This window comes from Amborella trichopoda, chromosome 12, assembly GCF_054954075.1.
Source record: "Amborella trichopoda isolate Santa Cruz 75 chromosome 12, AtrichopodaSantaCruz75HAP2 v2.0, whole genome shotgun sequence".
In the NCBI taxonomy this organism is placed as follows: domain Eukaryota; kingdom Viridiplantae; phylum Streptophyta; class Magnoliopsida; order Amborellales; family Amborellaceae; genus Amborella; species Amborella trichopoda.
Window position 1 is genome coordinate 1,848,939 of NC_142347.1, and position 19,260 is coordinate 1,868,198.

The 19,260-nt window shown below is 33.9% G+C and overlaps 1 protein-coding gene across 6 annotated transcripts; it reads left to right on the forward strand.

The window, feature by feature from the left end:
- Positions 1–270: 270 nt before the first annotated feature.
- Positions 271–8,689, forward strand: LOC18433772 (alpha-terpineol synthase, chloroplastic-like). Of its 6 annotated transcripts, none has more exons than XR_016046067.1 (7): positions 271–449; positions 3,501–3,771; positions 4,500–4,872; positions 4,975–5,193; positions 5,296–5,434; positions 5,522–7,834; positions 8,191–8,689. XR_016046067.1 is itself a non-coding variant. In XM_088854060.1 (7 exons), the coding sequence occupies exons 1-7, from the start codon at positions 273–275 to the stop codon at positions 8,485–8,487; spliced, it is 1,725 nt and encodes a 574-aa protein (XP_088710186.1). In that variant the 5' UTR covers positions 271–272; the 3' UTR covers positions 8,488–8,689. The 6 variants fall into 6 exon arrangements, 3 of the variants coding, with proteins under 3 accessions (XP_088710186.1, XP_006843915.3, XP_088710187.1); XR_016046068.1 differs by having other exon boundaries at positions 3,507–3,771; XM_088854060.1 differs by having other exon boundaries at positions 5,522–5,770.
- Positions 8,690–19,260: the final 10,571 nt, after the last annotated feature.

The window sequence follows — 19,260 nt, forward strand, 5'->3', positions numbered from 1 at the left end:
CCAAACTTGGCGTCCCAATCTCACCCTTTCTTACGGCTGTATATAAACATGATCATAGCATTCAAGAAGCAATATAAGTGGATCTCTCTCTCCCTCAAAAGGATAGTACTCTCTTTCTGTCTCTCTCACACAGCAACATATCACCTGAAAATCGATGTATATAATGTGTATATATATATTCATGGGGTTTCCCCGTGTTCCATACGGTGAATCAAGCGTCTCATTAAACCAGTTTCACAATGGTTACATGTGTGCCTCTGATTCACACCACAATGTCCTGGTTGCGCATGCAAACAAGCCGCAAAACGATTCAATTAGGTTATCCTCTGCCTTCACGGTGCTTTACGAGCTCTGAGTCCTCTGCGACATCAATCGCCAGGCGAACTGCGAATTTCATGCCGACCATTTGGGATCCCGATCGTATTCAATCAGTAAGAAGTGATTTTAAGGTATTTTTCACTGTGAGCTCATGCATGATTATTATTATTGATGTTACTCGAGTAGTCTTCTTTATTCTTAAGGGAAAGCTTTCTATGTTTCCCCTACAACATAGAAGTTCTAATGTTTTTCCCTTTATCCAACCGTCCAATTTTTAATAGAGGGTTAAGTTTGTCCCAATCATAATGTCAAAGTCATTTTATTTTTAATTTTTTTTTATAAATTATTTTGACATCAAATTTTGGACGTCCATTTCCTAACTCGCACTAACAACAAATATAAAAAAATATTTTCAATAAAATAAAATAACCCAAATACCCCTGAAAGTTTCAAGGGGTATTTTGGTTATTATTTTTTATCTAAAAATTATTGTTAATATTTTTTGTAGGTGTGCCCCAATGAAAAGATGACACATACCAAATTTCATGTTTAAAAAAATTGTATTAAAAAAACTAAAAATAAAATACTTTGAGATGTCGAATCTAAGATCAAACGGTGAGTGGCACTCTTGATAAAAAATGGACGACTGGATGGTGGGAGAAACATAGAACTTTTATGTAGTAGGGGGAACATTGAAAGCTTTCCCTATTCTTAATCTTTCATGAATTGTGAGATAGGATACGAAAGTAAGTTCAAAAGGCTTTTCAGTTTTTGGATATACTTTTAACAAAGGATCAGAAAAATGGACTGAGCGAAATTACTCAGGCCCTGACCGAGGCAATTTATTCGAGTAAGTTAAAAGAAAATCATGAAAATGGTTTATATATCTATATAATTAGCACCGGTTTCTATAATTAAGTGGTGAGTGGGGAGTGGCGTCATGGTTAGCGTGCCCGATTGCCTTCCCGCCCATGTGATCGAATCTCAAACTTTTTTTTCCTTTAAATTAAGGTGGAAAAATATATACTGAAATATATATGTTTTAATTGCTTACAAAACAAGTTCTATGTTACTTAAGAGTTACAAATTTAGGTTTGTACCACTAAAAAATTCTTATATTTTGGGTTAATAATACAAATTGATAAAAAAATTAGCTTTTTTCATCTATAAAAAGTATAATTAATAATACAAAAATTATCATAGTACTTTTTTTTAATGTCCTTTTTTATTTTCAAAAAATAAAAAATAAAAAATTTCGAATTTTGACAATTTGAAAATGGTTGGGCAAAAAAAAGAAACAGAAGAAAAATTGATCGATATAAGACAATTGCTCAGAAAAAAAAACTGATCACTATAGGGATTCAAAACAAATAAAAATCAGAAAAAATTGATGAGTAATTATAGAGAAACAACTAATTTAGAGGAATTTTACAGTTCACCGATATTACATATATGACGCACTAAATCAATCAATATTAGAGCAAAAAGCACAAATCAGTAGAGGGGTTTTCAAGTTTATTTCAATATCTTAAGACAATCTAATAATCCAAAAAATATATTGAAAAATTAGAGAGAATAGTAGATTTTGTGAAATTTTGAAAGTTCATCAATATTACCTCTTTGATGCACAAAATCAGTCGATATTGGAGCAAAAAAATCATAAATCTATAGAGGGCTTTTGAAGCTGATACCAATAGATTCGAAATGAATAAAAAATCAGAAAACATTGTTGAGTAATCAGGGAGAAACAACATACCTAGTAGAATTTTCACAGTTCATCAATATTATCTCTATGATGCACTAAATTAATCGATATTGGAGCAAACAAATGTAAACTAATATAGGGGCTTTCAAGTTTATTTCAATATATTAAAAGAAATAATCTAATAATCAGAAAATTATTGTTGAGAAATTATAGAGACATAAAAGATTTTGTTATTTTTTGATAATTCATAAATATTACCTCTTTGATATACGAAATCAGTCGATATTGGAGAAAAAAACCACTGATCTGTAGAGGGCTTTTGAAGATGATTTCAAAAGATTAAAAAAAACTAAAAAGAAAAAAAAATTGTTGAGTAATTAGAGAGAAATAATAGATTTCACGATTTTTTGACGGTATATCGATATTACCTCTTTGATGCACGAAATCAGTTTATACTAACTAAAAAAAACTTTTTTTAAGCTTGTTTCAAAAGCTTCAAAACAATCAAAAAATCATTCGATTTGGAGTTGGAAGTAAGTGAGAATAGACAAGTTTGGCTAAACTTTTTATTTTTTAGCACAAAGAACCACCCTCAAACCGAAAATTTACGATGATGGAACTTAATAGATTTGCGAATTAGTACATGGATTTTGTAGATAATTTCAATGTATTGAAAAAGCCAATAATCAATAAATTTTATGAAGAAATCATAGAGAATATAGAAGTTTGGCGGATTATCTATTATCGCTCAAAGAATCCTACAAACCAACAAAATTTGTGATGAAATCTTGTTCGATTTGGATTTTTTTGAACCCAAATTGTATCATAGAGATTAGATTGTTGTTAAACACAAATAGGTTCCCAATAGTCTATAAAAATTAGTCCAAAATTCCAACTTTTCAGTTCAAGAAACTTTCCATATTTTGAGATCCGAGTTTTATCTGCGAAAATGCCATACTAGAGCAGGTTTCACCGTTTTGAGCCAAGTCTTGCAACATTACTAGGGACTAATGTTCATTCAAGAGGTAAAAATCCACTTGCACCAATGACCCGTGCCTACTCGACCTCAGCAATAGGGTGAAGCCGACTCGACTCGGTTGAGTCTAAGAACCATGCTTTTAACATAGATAAACTTTTCCTTAATATATAAGTTGATCTTTTATAAAACTAATCTTTATTTATTGAAAGTCATTTGCTGATAATCACAAATATTTTTCTTGAAATTGCTGAAAATATCTAGAAATCATGCCAAAAACAAGTTAAAAAGTAAAAAAAAAAAAAAAAAAAGTGCATAATACAAGGTACACTTCAAACAGCTAACAATATAATTATGTTAATTTTAGAAAAGATAGGGCATTGCTATGCAGCAGTTTATACGGGGCATTAATTTATGCAATCTTTCAGTACGAAAACATTGTCATCATTAGGTTCAAAAAATGCCTTCCCTCCATTTTCCAATTGGATAAGAGTTTCTTAGATGCAGGAAGAGGAATATATGAGCCGAACTGAAGCTCTAAAGAAACAATTCAAGGCTCTTTTAAGGAGGACAACCGAGCCAATCGCCCCACTTGAGCTCATTGACTCAATCCAAAGGCTGGGAGTGGGGTATCACTTTGAGCAGGATATCAAAGTGGCTTTGGACACTATTTACTCCAATGCTGATATCCAACAGTCATGGAGTGATGATCTCTATGCAACATCCCTTGCATTTCGACTGCTTAGACAACATGGATACCGGATGCCATCAGGTTTGTAGCACAAAATTGTATTCATATAGGTTAGGGCCTGACTTCCCTCTCCCTCTTTTCTTCTAGAAATTAGAGTATCTATTGAAACTTTATATATGAGCTCAAGCAAAAGCTATTAGTAAATAAGGGTAACAAATATGGTTGGAATTTAAATCCAAAACAAAATAAAATTTTATGTAAAATGGACCAACTTGAACAGTTTTTGAAATAGGTTGGATTTTCGAAAGGTATTTATGAATCACATACCAAATCGCGGAATTATTTGGACTGAATTTGTTGTTTACATTATTAAGAAAGACATTTTCTAAAGGAAAAAGATTTCATGGTTACTATGATGCTCATATTTTCTTTGTTCTTCTCTAAGGTTTAACTCCTCCTCCAAGATGGACTTTGGGCTGTCCATTCAAGGGATAAGCACACTAGAGGTTTAAGAGATCAAAATCAATCTTTTCGCCCAAAAAAAAATACTCATAAGGTGAATAAAAAATGATTTTGGAAAAGTCCAAGTCATAAAATTCCTCCTAAGTACGTATTTTTTCTCTAGAACCAAATGTAGAATTGGTTCTCACAGGGCTATCATTTACCTACATTTTTCAAATGTCATAAGTGGATCAGATATGATTTCCTAGTGGCTCTCTTGGTGGAAGAAGAGGAATTGAACTGAATTTGGAAAGCATATGAAAGACACTTTTGTAGAAGATTTAATATAGATAAATTTGTGCTCCCAGATGTATTTTGCAGATTCATGGACGAGAAAGGTAGTTTCATAGTAAGTTTGATTGGAGACGCCAAAGGAATGTTGAGTTTGTATGAAGCATGCCACCTATCTGTTCCTGGAGAAGATATTTTGGATAAAGCATTCACATTTACCAGTAAGAACCTCATGGACTTAACTGATCGATTAGAGCCAAGTCTTTCTCAAAAAGCACAACAAGCTTTAGAGCTGCCTTTGCATTGGAGAATGCTCAGGCTAGAAGCTAGGGATTACATTCAAGTCTATGAGAAAGAGAAAGACATGATCCCCTCTTTGCTTGAATTTGCTAAATTGGACTTCAACTCAGTACAGTGCACGCACCAAGCCGATCTCAGGCGTATGTCAAGGTAAGCTTGTTCTTTGCATTCATGGACCTACCCCAATCTACTCTTGAATTCGTTTTTACTTATCAATCAGCTTAATTCTTAGTATTAAAAGTTTATACCTAGGTGGTATAATGATATGGGGTTCGCAACTAAGCTACCATTTGCTCGGGATCGGATCGTTGAAAACTGTTTATGGAACATTGGGTATTTATTCGAGCCCCAATTTTCAAGGACTAGGGAAGCCCTCATCAAAGTCCATTGCTTAATTACAGCGATTGATGATGTTTATGATGTGTATGGCTCGTTAGATGAACTGGAACTTTTCACTGAAGCTGTCCAAAGGTACAAAAGAATGAATTTTCCTTCCCAATGAAGTAATATATATCTATCACATATGTTTGTGCTCCACAATTTAATTCTTACAATATAACAATTCAAATTTAGGTGGGATTTGAACGCCATGGAGAACCTTCCAGATTACATGAAAATATGTTATTTGGCATTGTACAACACAACAAACATGATTTCATACGATATTCTCAAGGAGAAAGGATGGAATATCACAAACTACCTTAAAGATATGGTAACATAATATCCTGTTGTGATGTTTGAATTACTTTAAGAACATTGTATTCTTGCTATAATAACTTGTGTTAATTTTTAACTTCAGTGGGCAGGATTATGGAAAGCGGACTTGTTGGAGGCAAAGTGGTTTAGCATGGGGCACAAACCAACCTTAGAAGAATACTTGAATAACTCATGGGTTTCAAGTTCAGTGCCAGTTATCTTGATTCATGCATACTTCCTCATTGCACAAAGCATCACACAAGAGGCAATAGATTACATTACCACTGAATCAAGACTCATTTATTGGTCATCAATGGTCCTTAGACTGTGCAACGACTTGGTAACAAGTCCGGTGAGGCTTACTCTTCTTTGCTTGAATTATTTATCACATGGATGCAATTCGTGTGGGAGAAAATTGTACATTACTGCTATGGAAAAAACACCAATTTAGGAGGATTTTTCTAAAAGTTTGCAAAATAGATTAATCAAACTGACAATGTCATAAAAAACTGAAAAAGAAGATTTTGAGCTCCTAAAGCGCAAGATCAAATAAAAGGTCTTCATACATTACTCGAGCAGACAATCATTCGGGTAATTTTTTAACCATGAAATAAAATTTTAGTTTCTACATTGATCCTTGACTTGAAAGGACATGTTTTGAAAGTTATAGGGTTACACAAATCCTTCATAGTTGGGGCTTTTGCCCTAGGTGTTGGGTTCATGTGGTCTTTAATGGCCTTATAAGTGCATGTAAAATGAAATGACATACTGGAACATGAATTCAGTGGGTGTGTGGTCCCTCGTGGGCCATAATAAACAATCGAAGTTTGCAGATACTGGATTGTGCTTGACGATCTAGGCAGTCGGTTGGGAAAAATCCATGTTACCTGGGCATAAAGAACAAACCGAGAAGGGTTGTAATGGGTTAGCCCTTGATATAGTCGGAGAATATGCCCAGATGAGTGAGCCGAGGGACTGTGTGACCCTTGTGTGTGATGGTGGCCTACAGAGACAGGGGCGAAAGCCTCATCCATGTGCCATCACATGGCATGTATATTGATAAATCATTCGGAAAAGCCAGAAATCTTTTTTTTAGGGTAATGCATATGCATGTGCGAGAGATACCCATATGCACTATAGCAGCTATGGTCGCATCAGGTCTAGGTGACCTTGACTCGTATTTAGGGGAGGACCTGAAATCCACAGACTGGGATTGAGATCCCGTGGCTTATCGGTCGGACTTTGGTGACCCGTTAATGAGCCCTTGCTTAGACTGTGAGTCATGGGAAGCACTGGGTCGGTCTGACAAAGCAAGTGTGGTCTGTAGTCCAAAATTGAAGGAGGAGTGTATCACGATTGTTGATTCCTAAACCATATGGATCCTTTTCCCATCAAATTAATTTAATTATCTTTGTTTTAGGATGAAAATTATTTTAAGATTATTATTTGAATTTTTATGAATCCCTGGATATTTTATTTATAATTTTTGGATTTATAAAATTAAAGATGTTGATTTTACAATTGTTTAAATATTCAAATAATATTCTAAAATATTTTTATTAATTTTAAATATATAAAAATACCATGGGGGACCATTGTTCACATGGGCCCTCCATATTTTTAAAAGGTGGGGCCCATGAGTGCCTCCCTTGGGTGGCACGACCCACCCTTATTCTCTTTCGTATTTTTTGTTGATATGACATGTAGCCATATGGTTGGAAGATATTGACTAACTATTGACTTGATATATCTTTGAAAGATTTTGTGGAAAGATTGAATAGACTTGAGCTATTTTATGATATGCACAATATTTTGATTAGATTCAATTTATTTAATTTCTATTGATAGGAAAATGGTTTAGAAAAAGGGGGATAATGGTTCATGCACCTTCCATAATGTTGATGACCAATCTTTGGAATAGATGGCTCAAATCTCTCACCCCACAAGTCTCCCTTGATCGACGGTCCATATTCAAGCTCTCAAGAAGAGGCAAGTCAAAGAAAACCCCAAGAAACCCTAATCTTATTCAAAGCTTATAAAAATGGATTGTCTCTACCAAAAAATCTCTACACCTTATCTTTATATCTCTCTCTTAAGAAAGTTTATCTCTCTCATGTTTGATCTCTCTCTCCCACATTGTGAAAGAACCTAAGGGTTTAGGTTCTTCTATCCTATCTCTCAAATATGGATTTATGGTTAAGGGTTTTAGGGTTTAGCAAAAAGAGAATATATCTCTAAAAAACTAGGTTGCTAAGAGAATTCACCTAGGGTTTGAGTTTGTAATCAAAGAAGTTCATGTTCCATTAATGTGGTTTGGCCGAAATTTGCTTTCCCGGTTCGAGATTGAAGCCAGACCGTTGGTCCCGCACCATCGGATGGTCGTGAATCGGTGTGGAGTATAATAAGCCCGGTTGAGGTAATCTCCGGCACTCTTCCTTTTGTTTGTTACAATCTTATCTTTTATTCTCAAGCATAGTGTATAGTTGTTTCAATGACATCAAGTTGTTAAGATCTTGGTTTTATTGTTATGTTGATTTTGTTTTGAAATTTATCTTACTATAATAAAGACCACATGTAAGTGATCTTTTGCTAAAAGAATGGGGTGAAGAAAAAAAAAAAAAAAAAAAAATTCTATTTCCCGATAAATGATCACATAGGTATTTCTTTCACTAGGAATAAGTGTTACAATTTGCTCTCATGGGAGCACTTCCTTTTATTATTTGTTAAAGGACAATATTTAGATGACATAAGTTTATTACTTGATTGATGCAGGATGACATCCTAAGAGGGGATGTCCCAAAATCTATTCAATGTTATATGCATGAAACAGGGGCATCTGAGGAAGCCGCACAAAAACATATCAAGGAGATGATTAGAGATGCATGGAAGAACCTCAATGCAGAGTGTCTTGCACCATCCATCTTGCCAAAACCCTATGTCAATTTCGTAGTTAATCTTGCACGGATGGCCCATTGTGCCTACTCGAATGGAGATGGATTTGCAAGACCTGACTCTGAGACTAGGGAACATATTAATAGATTGTTCATTCATTCAATTCCACTAGATTAACCTATTTGTGTACCCATTCCAATATACTATTTTAATTCACGCAAATGCCTTCGTTCAGATGGGAGAACTATTCATTGATTAACTATGTGAGCCAAGCTGTGTCAAGATCCTGTAAATTGTTGTTAGTCTCTCTAGACCTGATTTGGTGTTCTGCACTTAGTGGCATGATCCTTTGCAACAAAAAGAATGTTGACTTGGATGATATTTATTTAGTTCCACAAATTAACTAGTAGTGTAATTATGTAATCAATGCTATTGTATCGTTTTTATGGTAAGTTCCAATCTTAATCGACGGGTCTAGGTTTTCATTCTCACTTGCGCATTCAAAACCCACTATTTCTAAAATCCAAAAAAAAAAGAAAAGAAAAAGGAATGAAGTTCCAATCTTAACAGTGGCAAGCAATTCTAGCGAAGAAGGACATTCTTGAACACATTTCATGCCAAATATCCTTTGAAAACACAACTCCAACCCACTAATATGCTCATTGAAAGAGAGCACTTCTTGAACACATGCTTCAAGGAGGATAGATCTATATTATGAACAAATGTTCCTGGTTCTTAGGCATAGTGAGTATGAAATGGAATATAATTTACCCTCTACAGTCCTAATTGGGGCTATCTATTGGGCCTAGATGCTAATTGATTTTTTTTTTTTCCTTTAATGTTAGCATTTACTTCCATTAATCGTGTCAAAATTGATGTACATGTATAGGAATTCAATGCTTTAGAAAGTGGGTTCACTTATATAATACTCTACAAGAAAAAAAAAATTGAGTGACACAGGTTGAGTTCTTCTCATTCCCTCAGACTATCTCCTAGGAGTGAGAAATATGACTGCCAAGGTTAAATAGCCGACTACAAAATTTGTCAAACAATATCATGAGTTTCACAGATTCATCTTTACTCAAGTGACCCATTAGATTATGTTTAGTGGGTCACTATTTATACATGAGACTAGAGCTTGGAATGTTGAGAGCCCTATGTGGTTGCTCCTCTCTCTTTGGCTTCATTCTCTCTCTCTATAAGACATGGTGACTTATAAACCGACTTATAAGAATAGATATGGTGACTTATAAACCGACTGAAAGTATGACCCTTAATAGAGAAGAATGATAGAACAAGATTTGTGTAGCTGATTTTAGATAATTGATATAAAGCTCATATGTTAATAATATTTTTTTTAAGGCATTGTATACTATATGACCATTTATTTTTTTTAGATACAAAATCTTGAGAAAATTACAGATATCCCCCAGAGTTGAGCTTTCTAGACAACTTTCCTCCAACCAAGCTTTTTTTTCACATTTTTCACCCCAAAATATATTTTCTTACAAATATCCCCCAAGTCATAAAAAAGAGTAAATAAAATCAAATTACCACCCCGGCTCCCCCCATCAACCTCCAAAATTAAAAAGCCTTTTTCTCTCTCTCTCTCTCTCCTCTTTCTCACCCATGAAATTTGTTTTTTTCAAATACATCCAACAAAGTTTACCTGTGGTCCAGCACTTTTAAAGCCAGTTCGGCAATGTTAGTCTGGCAGTTGCTTTATTGGGTCCAACATTCTTTAATTTTGGTCCGGCAATTTAGAAGTTGAGCATGTTCTACAAGGGATCCAGTAGTTTTAAGCTGTCTTGTAATACCAAGCGATGGGTCCGACGCTTTTTTGTCTCTGTTTGGCACCATAATTATGCGGTCTGACAATTTTGTTGTGCGGTTCAGCAATAGATGTAGTTTCGGTCTTTTTTGTCAGTCCATTTCAATATTTAACTATTGTATGAAATAGGATATTTTTGTCCACAAAAATGACTTCTTGACTTTACGGGGTATTTGCAAGAAAATTATTTTTTAGGGTAAAAAATTGCGACAAAAAAAGTTTGGTTGGAGGAAGATTGTCTAGAAAGTTAAACTTTGAGAGGTATCTGCAATTTTCTCTAAAGTCTAATAGATGAAAGTGTGTCATGACTTTCAAAAAATTTTATTTTGCGCTTTACACCTAAACAATGACGTATCCTCAACAATCATATTTTATATTTATGTTTTACTCGTGAAAGTGATAAGAGGGCAAGGTGAACAAGAGAATTGTTGTACATGGTGCAAAAGGGCACTAAGTATTGAGGGTCCTAGGCATTGATTTAGAGCGTACGATAAAATAAGATCTAAAGGATGAGGTTTTTATAACGCTTGGGCTTTATGAAAATAAAATAAACCCTCATCTCAATATCTCATCTAAAAAGCACTTTCGGCAGTAGCAATCCCTATTATGGTTCACCAATCAATTTTCAACACCGATAATGAAATTCAAAATTTAAAAAATGGTACATATCTTACGGATCTATGAACATTTATTTTTAGCGTGAAATAGACGATTTAGGTAATTTGTTACAATATACACCATTTTTTAAAACTTGCAATCTTTTTTTTTCACAACCATAACGTTCAAGCCAAGATGATTGATCTAAAGGCTTTCTAACTATTGAATTGTAATTTTCGATGAGTTATGAGGTGAGGCTTTACTTGTTATGATATCCAACTATTTTCCATATCTAACCACTCTCTCTCTAATAAAGGATATGGTTTCTATGGCCAACGCGCATATGTAGAAATGCAGCTCGACAATAAATATATTCTTTAAATATAATTTGATCTTAACTTTTATGTAATATTGAACGTGGAGATCATGAATATAAAAAAACAAAATTTGAAAACTAAAAATAATAATTGTATTAAAAAAAATATTTGGACGGTTAGTTACAATTATTTTTAAATTGACCGCCTATTTGCATCCATCTTTAAGATGTATGCTTTATACCTCCGGACCGCATATTGTAAAAATACAGTCCGGCCGCATGAAACAATTTTCCCTCTCTAAATTTCTAAACTCTCTTTCTATCTAAGTACCCAACCTATTCACCCAAGAGCAAACAATACACTTAATCCCTCAGGCCCAAGAGAGACTTTGGAGGGAATTTTTTATTTTAATATTCGTGAACCACTTAAAAATCACTCGATAACTATCCTATATTTTAGATTTACGATGATGATGATAACAATAATGATGATGATAATAATAATGTATTCATGAAATCTCTCCTGATTCCATGTCATGAATCAATTGAGATACTCATCAACCATTTCTCATGAAACCTCTTTCTATCGTGAATCAGTTGAGACTCTCATTACCCATTTCTCATTAAACCTCCTTCTCAATGGGTGATTATGTTGGAAAGTCTTTTGTGTTGCACCCAATAACGCGTAAGGGTCTATCATCTCCATTGATTCACCCAAAATAAAAGAAAAAAAAGAAAAAAAAAAGAAAAGCATTTCTCATTAAATCTCCTTCTCAATGGCGCTAGGTATACATCTTTTTCACAAAACAAAAGAAAAAAAAAAAGCATTTCTCATTAAATCTCCTTCTCAATGGCTCTAGGTCTACATCTTTTTCACACCACATTCTCCTGGGTGCGCACACAAACAAGTCAAAAAAAAATTCCGATCGTATTATCCACCATTTGTACGATGCCATATGAGCTCAGAAACCTCTGAAACAGCGACCGCTTGGCGATCTGCGAACTAGATCCCCACCATTTGGGATTAAAATCATACTTATTCAATAAAAAGCGATTTTAAGGTATTTCTTGAGGTCATGGTTCCATTATTCACCCGAGTCCACTCAAACTTTGATAAGTTACTCGACAGAGTCCGAGTATACCGAGTCGTGTGTACAACTCAGGCTGCATAAAAAAATAATTATTGCTGCTTCACTTTGGACTCAGCCTTGTCTAAAGCGAGTAACTCAACATTTACCGACAAATTGCCCTAAATTAAAAGATGAAAAGATTATCTTAGAATAAAATGAAAATTAGTAAAGTGGAACAAAATTACAAAACTAAAGACAACATAAGAAGTCCCAAAAAGCTAAAAAATAAAAATAAATTTAGAAAAACTATATATGGCTATTGATATTTTAGATAAATATAAAAGTAAAATAAAAAAATATAAAACATACGAGAAAAGATATGATAACTTATGAACTGATTAAAAATACAACCCTTTATAAAGCTGAATGGCAACTGGTCGTCATTTATAGGGATAAGAGAAGAAGCGTACATGGTGATCCCAGGGCAACTTGCCGTCGACCCTACTGAGCTTTGTCATCCTTGTTTACAGGTGAAAGCAACGTGAGTGCAAATTGCCAACATTTACGGGGATAAGATAAGTTGCGCGCATGGTGCTAAAGGGAAGTAAAAATGTTTGTGGATCCCATTTCACCTGGTATTAAAGGCTCATCCAGAAAGTACAATGAAAAATTCTCTCTAAATATCTAAACTCTCTCTCTAAGTACTGTAACTGTTGCAGTTTAAAATTTGGGTGCAATTGGCATACGGATTATCCAAAAACAAGGGCTAAATATACTTGGACCAATGGAAGCTCTGTCGTGCTTTTTATGTCAAAAATTGACAGGTTCTTAGTATCCCCCGAGTGGTTAGAATTTTTCCATTAGCCTCTGTGAGAGCTCTCCCTAGACTCTCTTCTGACCACACTCCGATTTTGTTAACCTATAAGGGTTGCTCTGGTGGTATTAGGCCTTTTTGGTTTGAAATTGATTGGTTAAAGGAGAAAGAAATCTCAAAAATTATAAAAAGTACGTGGGAGAATTCAGTCACCACTGGATCACTTGATTATCAACTCCATAAAAAACTGGTAAATATTAAACATAAACTCTTGAAGTTGAAAAAGGAAAGTATTCTTCTGTAAAGTGCAAGATTGATGCGCTTCTACTCTCTATTGAGGACCTAGACTTTGTGATGCATCAGAATGATGAAAGGTCTGAGAAGTTGGTGGTGGAGAGAAGTGAAAAACTCAATGAGTTACAGGAGCTTAGGAGGGTGGAAGAAGTATAATGAAGACAAAGGTCGAGGGTTAAGTGGCTTAAGGAAGGGGATTTGAACACAAAATATTTCCATTCTATTGCCAATACAAGGAGATGCCAAAACGATATTTCTGGTTTGTCTGGGAATAGGGTAGATCAAGAGGACAATGAGGGTATATCTCAAGTTTGTTAGGTTTATGTGGCCTTTAAAGGCTTTATGAGTGATTGTAAAATGAAATGATATAATGAAACAAGAACTCAGTGCGTGGACTCTACTAAACAAACGTTAGTTTGTTGATACCGACCTGTGCTTAACGATCTAAGCCAGTCGGTTGGAAAAAAACCGTGTTATCTGGGCATGAAGAATAAACCGATGAGGGTTATAGGTTAGCCTTTGATGAGGTCAGAGAACATGCCTGGATGAGTGAGCCAAGGGACCGTGTGACTTGTGTGTGATGGTGGCCTACATAAACAGGGGCCAAAATCTCATCTATGTACCCTCACATGACATGCATATCGATAGATCGTTTGGAAAAGCCAGAAATCCACCTCTTAGGGTGAAGCGTATGCATGTGAGAGATACCCCTATGTGCCATAGAGCTATGGTGGCATAAGGTCTTGGTGACCTTGACTTGTCTCTAAGGGAGGACCTGTAGTCCACAGACTGGGATTGTGACCTCTTAGCTCATCCGCCAAACTTTGGTGACCCGCTAATGAGCTGGGAAACACTGAGCCGGTTTGATAAGGCAAGTGTGGCCTGTAGTCCACAGTTGAAAGTGGAGTGGCCCATGATTGCAGATTAAATTCCTTAACCATATGGATCCATTTCCCATCAAGTTAATTTAATTATGTTTGTTTTATGATAAAAATTATTTTAGAATTATTATTTAAATTTTTATGAGACATTTAATATTTTATGTATAATTTTTTTTTGGATTTATAAAAATGAAGATATTGACTTTACAAACTTATAAAATTCAAATAATGTTTTAGAATTTGTTTGATAATTTAAATTTATATAAAATATCATGGAGGGGCCGATAGTGCACATGGGCCTACCATGTGTCAAGTGGGTGGGGCCCACATGTGCCACACATGGGTGGCACGCCCCACCCATTGGATTCTTTCTTGAAGTTTAAGCTATTTCATGTTTTGGTAATATTATGTTATGGCATGTGGTCAAATAAGATATGGAATATTTTGATCACATATTGAAAGTGTATATTGATTTGATATATCTTTGGAATAGTTTGTGAAAGATTATAGAGTTAATTTATTTAATTTTTAATGATGGAAAAATAGTTAAGGAAAGGGGGATAATGGTCCATGCATCTTCTATAATGTTAATGACCCATCTATGGAATGGATGGCTCGGATCTCTCACCCCACAAGTTACCCTTGATCGACGGTCTATATTTAATCTTACAAGAATATGCAAGCCAAGGAAAACCCTAAGAAACTCTAATCTTGTTCAAACCTATAAAAAAAAGATTGTCTCTATCCAAAATCTCTACACCTTATCTTTCTATCTCTCTCTCTTAAGAAAGTTTCTTTCTCTCTCTCATGTTTGATCTCTCTCACCCTTATTGTGAAAGAACTTAAAGGTTTAGGTTATGGTGTTCTTCTCTCTCATATCTCTCAAATATGGATTTATGGCTAAGGGTTTTAGGGTTCGCCAAAAAAAGAATCCATCTCTCTCAAACTAGGTTGCTAAGAGAATTCACTTAGGATTTGAGTTTGTGATCAAAGAGGTTCATATTCCATTGGTGTGGCTTGGCCGAAATTTTCTTTCCCGGTTCGAGATTGAAGTTAGACCATTGATCCCACGCCATGGGATGGTGGTGACTCGGTGTAGGGTGTAATAAACCCAGTTGAGGTAATCTCCGGCACTCTTCATTTTATTTCTTGTAATCTTATCTTTTATTCTCTAGCATAGTGTATAGTTGTTTCAATGGCATCAAGTTGTTAAGATCTTGATTTTATTGTTATGTTGATTTTATTTTGAAATTTATCTTATTATAAGAAAGACCACATGTAAGTGATCTTTTGCCAAAGGAAATGGGTGAAAAAAAGAAAGAAAATGTATTCCCCTGTAAAAGATTACATAGGTCTTTCTTTCATTTGTATCAGAGTTACTGATACTTGATACCATTAGTTATTTTTTTTCGTTATTGAGTTTAGATCAAGCTTGGAAATGAGATATAAGAAAGATAATGACCTTTGTGGTCAAGAAATACACTTACGGTTAATAATTATTGAAATATTTCAACATCGAAAAGGCACTTTGAATAACGAGTATTCTAGGCTATTTTGGAAAAGTGATATAAAGAATATCATGAGGTATTTTTTCTATTACATACTTCAATGATATTTTATCTATTTTAGAGTAGGATTTACCAGCAAAATTTTAGTAGGAGATCCTGTATGAATTGAGAGTTATGGACTCAACAATGAAGGGTGTCAGTTATGACTATGCAAAATTCAAGAACTGTCTATTGAATTCCGTGATTTTTCTTACCAACCATATGATTTTATTTCTAGCTGAAATTGGATTGTGACGTATAAAATTGAGTCAACTTTCAAACAAAAAATGTTTCATCAAGAAAGTCCTTGTGGTATGAAAGATATGATCAATTTATTGAAGGATGCGCAATTGCTATTTTCTAAAATTATTTTAATGACTTAGAAATTAAGATTTTATTTATATTATTAACAGAATGTTTTATGGTTCACACTAAGTTTTTAGACTTCCATTCTGAGCCTAATTTGTAATAAAATTTATTTGAGAGAAAAATATCTATTTGATGAAAGGAATAAAAATTTTGGATTAAAGAGAGGTCATCCTGAATTTTCTGTAATTTGATATGTCCTTCATTGAAAACATGAATATCTATGTTTATCAAGCCTACTTAATGGAGTGATATAAGGCTTGTGAAAATATATGTGTTACTATTATGTGTCTAATTTAAAAAAAAATTGGTTTGAAAGAGAAATTCCATAATGGTAGAGAGAAAAGACAATTTTACTAGATAGTGTTTATCCTTAAATTCTGCAGTATAATTTATTTTGTGACGTGAATGTCACTTATATTTCTCTGAAGAAAAGAATTATTTGGGATTCAAACTATAATGTTATGTTTTGGTTTTGAGTCTAGTTTTCAACACAATAGATTTCAAAAAGAAATTCTTTGAGGATTGAGAGAAACGATTTTTTTTTATTAAAAGGTGCTCAACCTGATTTTCAACTAAAAAAAATTGCATTGTGACTTAAATGTTACTAAAATGAATTTTCACTAATGATATGATTTAGGGATGAAACTTAACATTATTTTATGTTTTTTTTAGTCTATTAAATTACTCAAAAGAATTCGAAGATTAACTATTTATAAGTTGAGAGATATCATATTTTTATCATGGGATGCTCAAGTTTTATTCTGCAGTAAATTAAAAAGATGTGGCATGTTAAGACACATATTTGGAATCCTAAATATGAAAACCTTTTTTTTGGGCTGAATTAAAATGTTTTTATAGTGTGCTATAAGTATGGTTTGTTATAATAAAACTTCAGAGAGAGGTAATATATAGTTGACACGATATGACACTCTATTTAAAGAGTATTAGATTTGGGAATAGCAAAAAGAAGAAGAAACACAATAGCTATAAAAACATCTTGGTTTCTTCGAAATGAAAGAATATATAGAGAGACTTTGTGGAAGCATAAAAATGCTAAAAATCAGTGGGAGAATCGAAATTATGATATTTGAAATAATTGGATGAATAAGATATTGTCTTCACGGTGTAAGACAGGAGAATCCAAGTGTCAAAAAAATTGACACTTCGTGACATGTGAAACCAATAATCAATATATTCTCCATCAGTTGCGTACACTTCTAAGATCACAAAAACTTGTCAAACAAGTAAAAACGATGAATCAAGACAGCCTAGGTACCACACTACATGATTTTGAGGTATAATATCTATCTCACATTATATGGTAAGGTCATATATGAAAAGGTCATATAGGGAAAAAGGATTCAATAACTTTGTTTAATGTGCTCTGGTTATATTTTGGCTACTTGTTTTATGAATATGTATGGAGTGTATGGACATTAAGTGATAAGTGCTAACAAATTTGAAAGTACCGATTTTGAATACCTTGTGTTTTTGTGCCTCCTTGTGTTTGAGTATGAACTACTTAAGGTAGTGGTACACATGAATATGTAATTTAATCAAGGACTTAGAGCCCTAAGGATGAAACACGAGATATGGGTGTGACTCATTCAAATATGTAAGCACAAATGGAGTATTCTTATGTAACTTGGTCTTGGTGCCCATCCTCTCAATAATGTCTATAATATGATGTATTGTATGTAATGATGATCTTTTGATAAATTCTTCATAATTGTCAAAAATAAAGTATTTTGTCAAGGCTTTAATGGACATTATTTAGTCGTGCTTTATTTTTGGATAAAATTATAAGATGATATATATGATTTGTTTTTGTGACTATGAACTTGACTTGGTAGAAAATTAAGGGTGAATGCGATAAAATGATTTATGAAGAATAAGCATGTATTTTATAATTAAATTAGATGATTTGAGAAAATCCTAAGTCTACGAATATGGTATTGAGAAAACCACATAGTCTTTCAAGGTCCATTAAGCGTTTATGAAAATCATTTTAAACTGTCATACTATTATATAACTATTACTTGTGAATGCATATATATATACCAAGTCAATTTTTTTTTATTAAAAAGAAAAACACTATGTTTTGAAGGTATTTATAAAAGTGGGAGAAAAACTATTATGCACTGTTTTTTTAAATACCTATATACCTTAACCCATGTTTCTAATTATTTAGAATCATCGATTACCTAAGACTTTGAACCATAGGGAGTGTTGTAGCAATGCCATCATGATGGGCTTCCTTGACACATACTGTGTTGAATAGATAATTTGGTTTATATGAATTTACTACCAAGATGTCTAGTGTGGTTGAACCTTTGTGGTTCATGAAGGTTTTTGCATGTTGTGAAACCAACGGGTATTGAATTACATCTTGCATGAGACTTGATATGCTACCTCATGATATATGCATAAGAATGTTGAGAATGTATATATTGTATGTGCAATAATTGAATGGGAACGGCTACAGTCCCATGTTTTTTTAATTGCTTGGATATTAAGATATACAGGTGCAAGTTATCTCACAGATCCATATGATGCGAAGTCTACATCTGGATATGTGTTCATGCTTGGAGGGGGTACAGTTTCTTGGAAATCAAAGAAACGGGATGTGACGAAATTATCTACTATGAAGGCAGAGTACGTAGTGTGCTGCTTAGTGATCGAGGAGGCTGTATGGATTAAGAAATTTCTTAATCGACTTGACTTTCACCTCGTGCTTTGTGAGGCAGTAAGAATTTTTTGCGACAGCACGGTGACAATATGCGTGTTAAAAGAACACGATTCCATAGGAACTCGAAGCATTTAAAACTATGTTTTTATCACCTGAGGAATGAGGTGAGATTGAGAAAGATCGAGATCTAGATAAACCAAAGATCGAGATCTAGATAAACCAAATATTCTAGTGGGGGCACCTGCTAGTATTTGACATACTAAATGGAACAGCAGATTATAATGTTGTTCACTTATGGAACTCAAATGTTTAGTGCTGATTGTATGGCTACAAAAGAAAACATCTTATTTGAAGAACTCTTTTGAGTCTATGAACATACAACCCCATGCGATGAGGGTACTTGATGGTCTTTTTCCACAACAGGTCCATGATTTGCGATGCGATGTGAAAGATGAGCAATGACCATTTTTGGGATGAGATCCGAGTAGCAAAGAGAAAAATGTGTTGCCTCTATAAATCTTTTTGTGAAATAATTGATGGCG

Bases quoted from the DNA above. Each gene is read 5' to 3' on its own strand.
- LOC18433772 (XM_088854060.1), top strand. From the start codon at position 273: ATGTCCTGGTTGCGCATGCAAACAAGCCGCAAAACGATTCAATTAGGT. The intron at 450-3,500 runs GTATTTTTCACT...AGAGTTTCTTAG, and splicing joins CAGTAAGAAGTGATTTTAAG to ATGCAGGAAGAGGAATATAT. The intron at 3,772-4,499 runs GTTTGTAGCACA...TTGTGCTCCCAG, and splicing joins TGGATACCGGATGCCATCAG to ATGTATTTTGCAGATTCATG.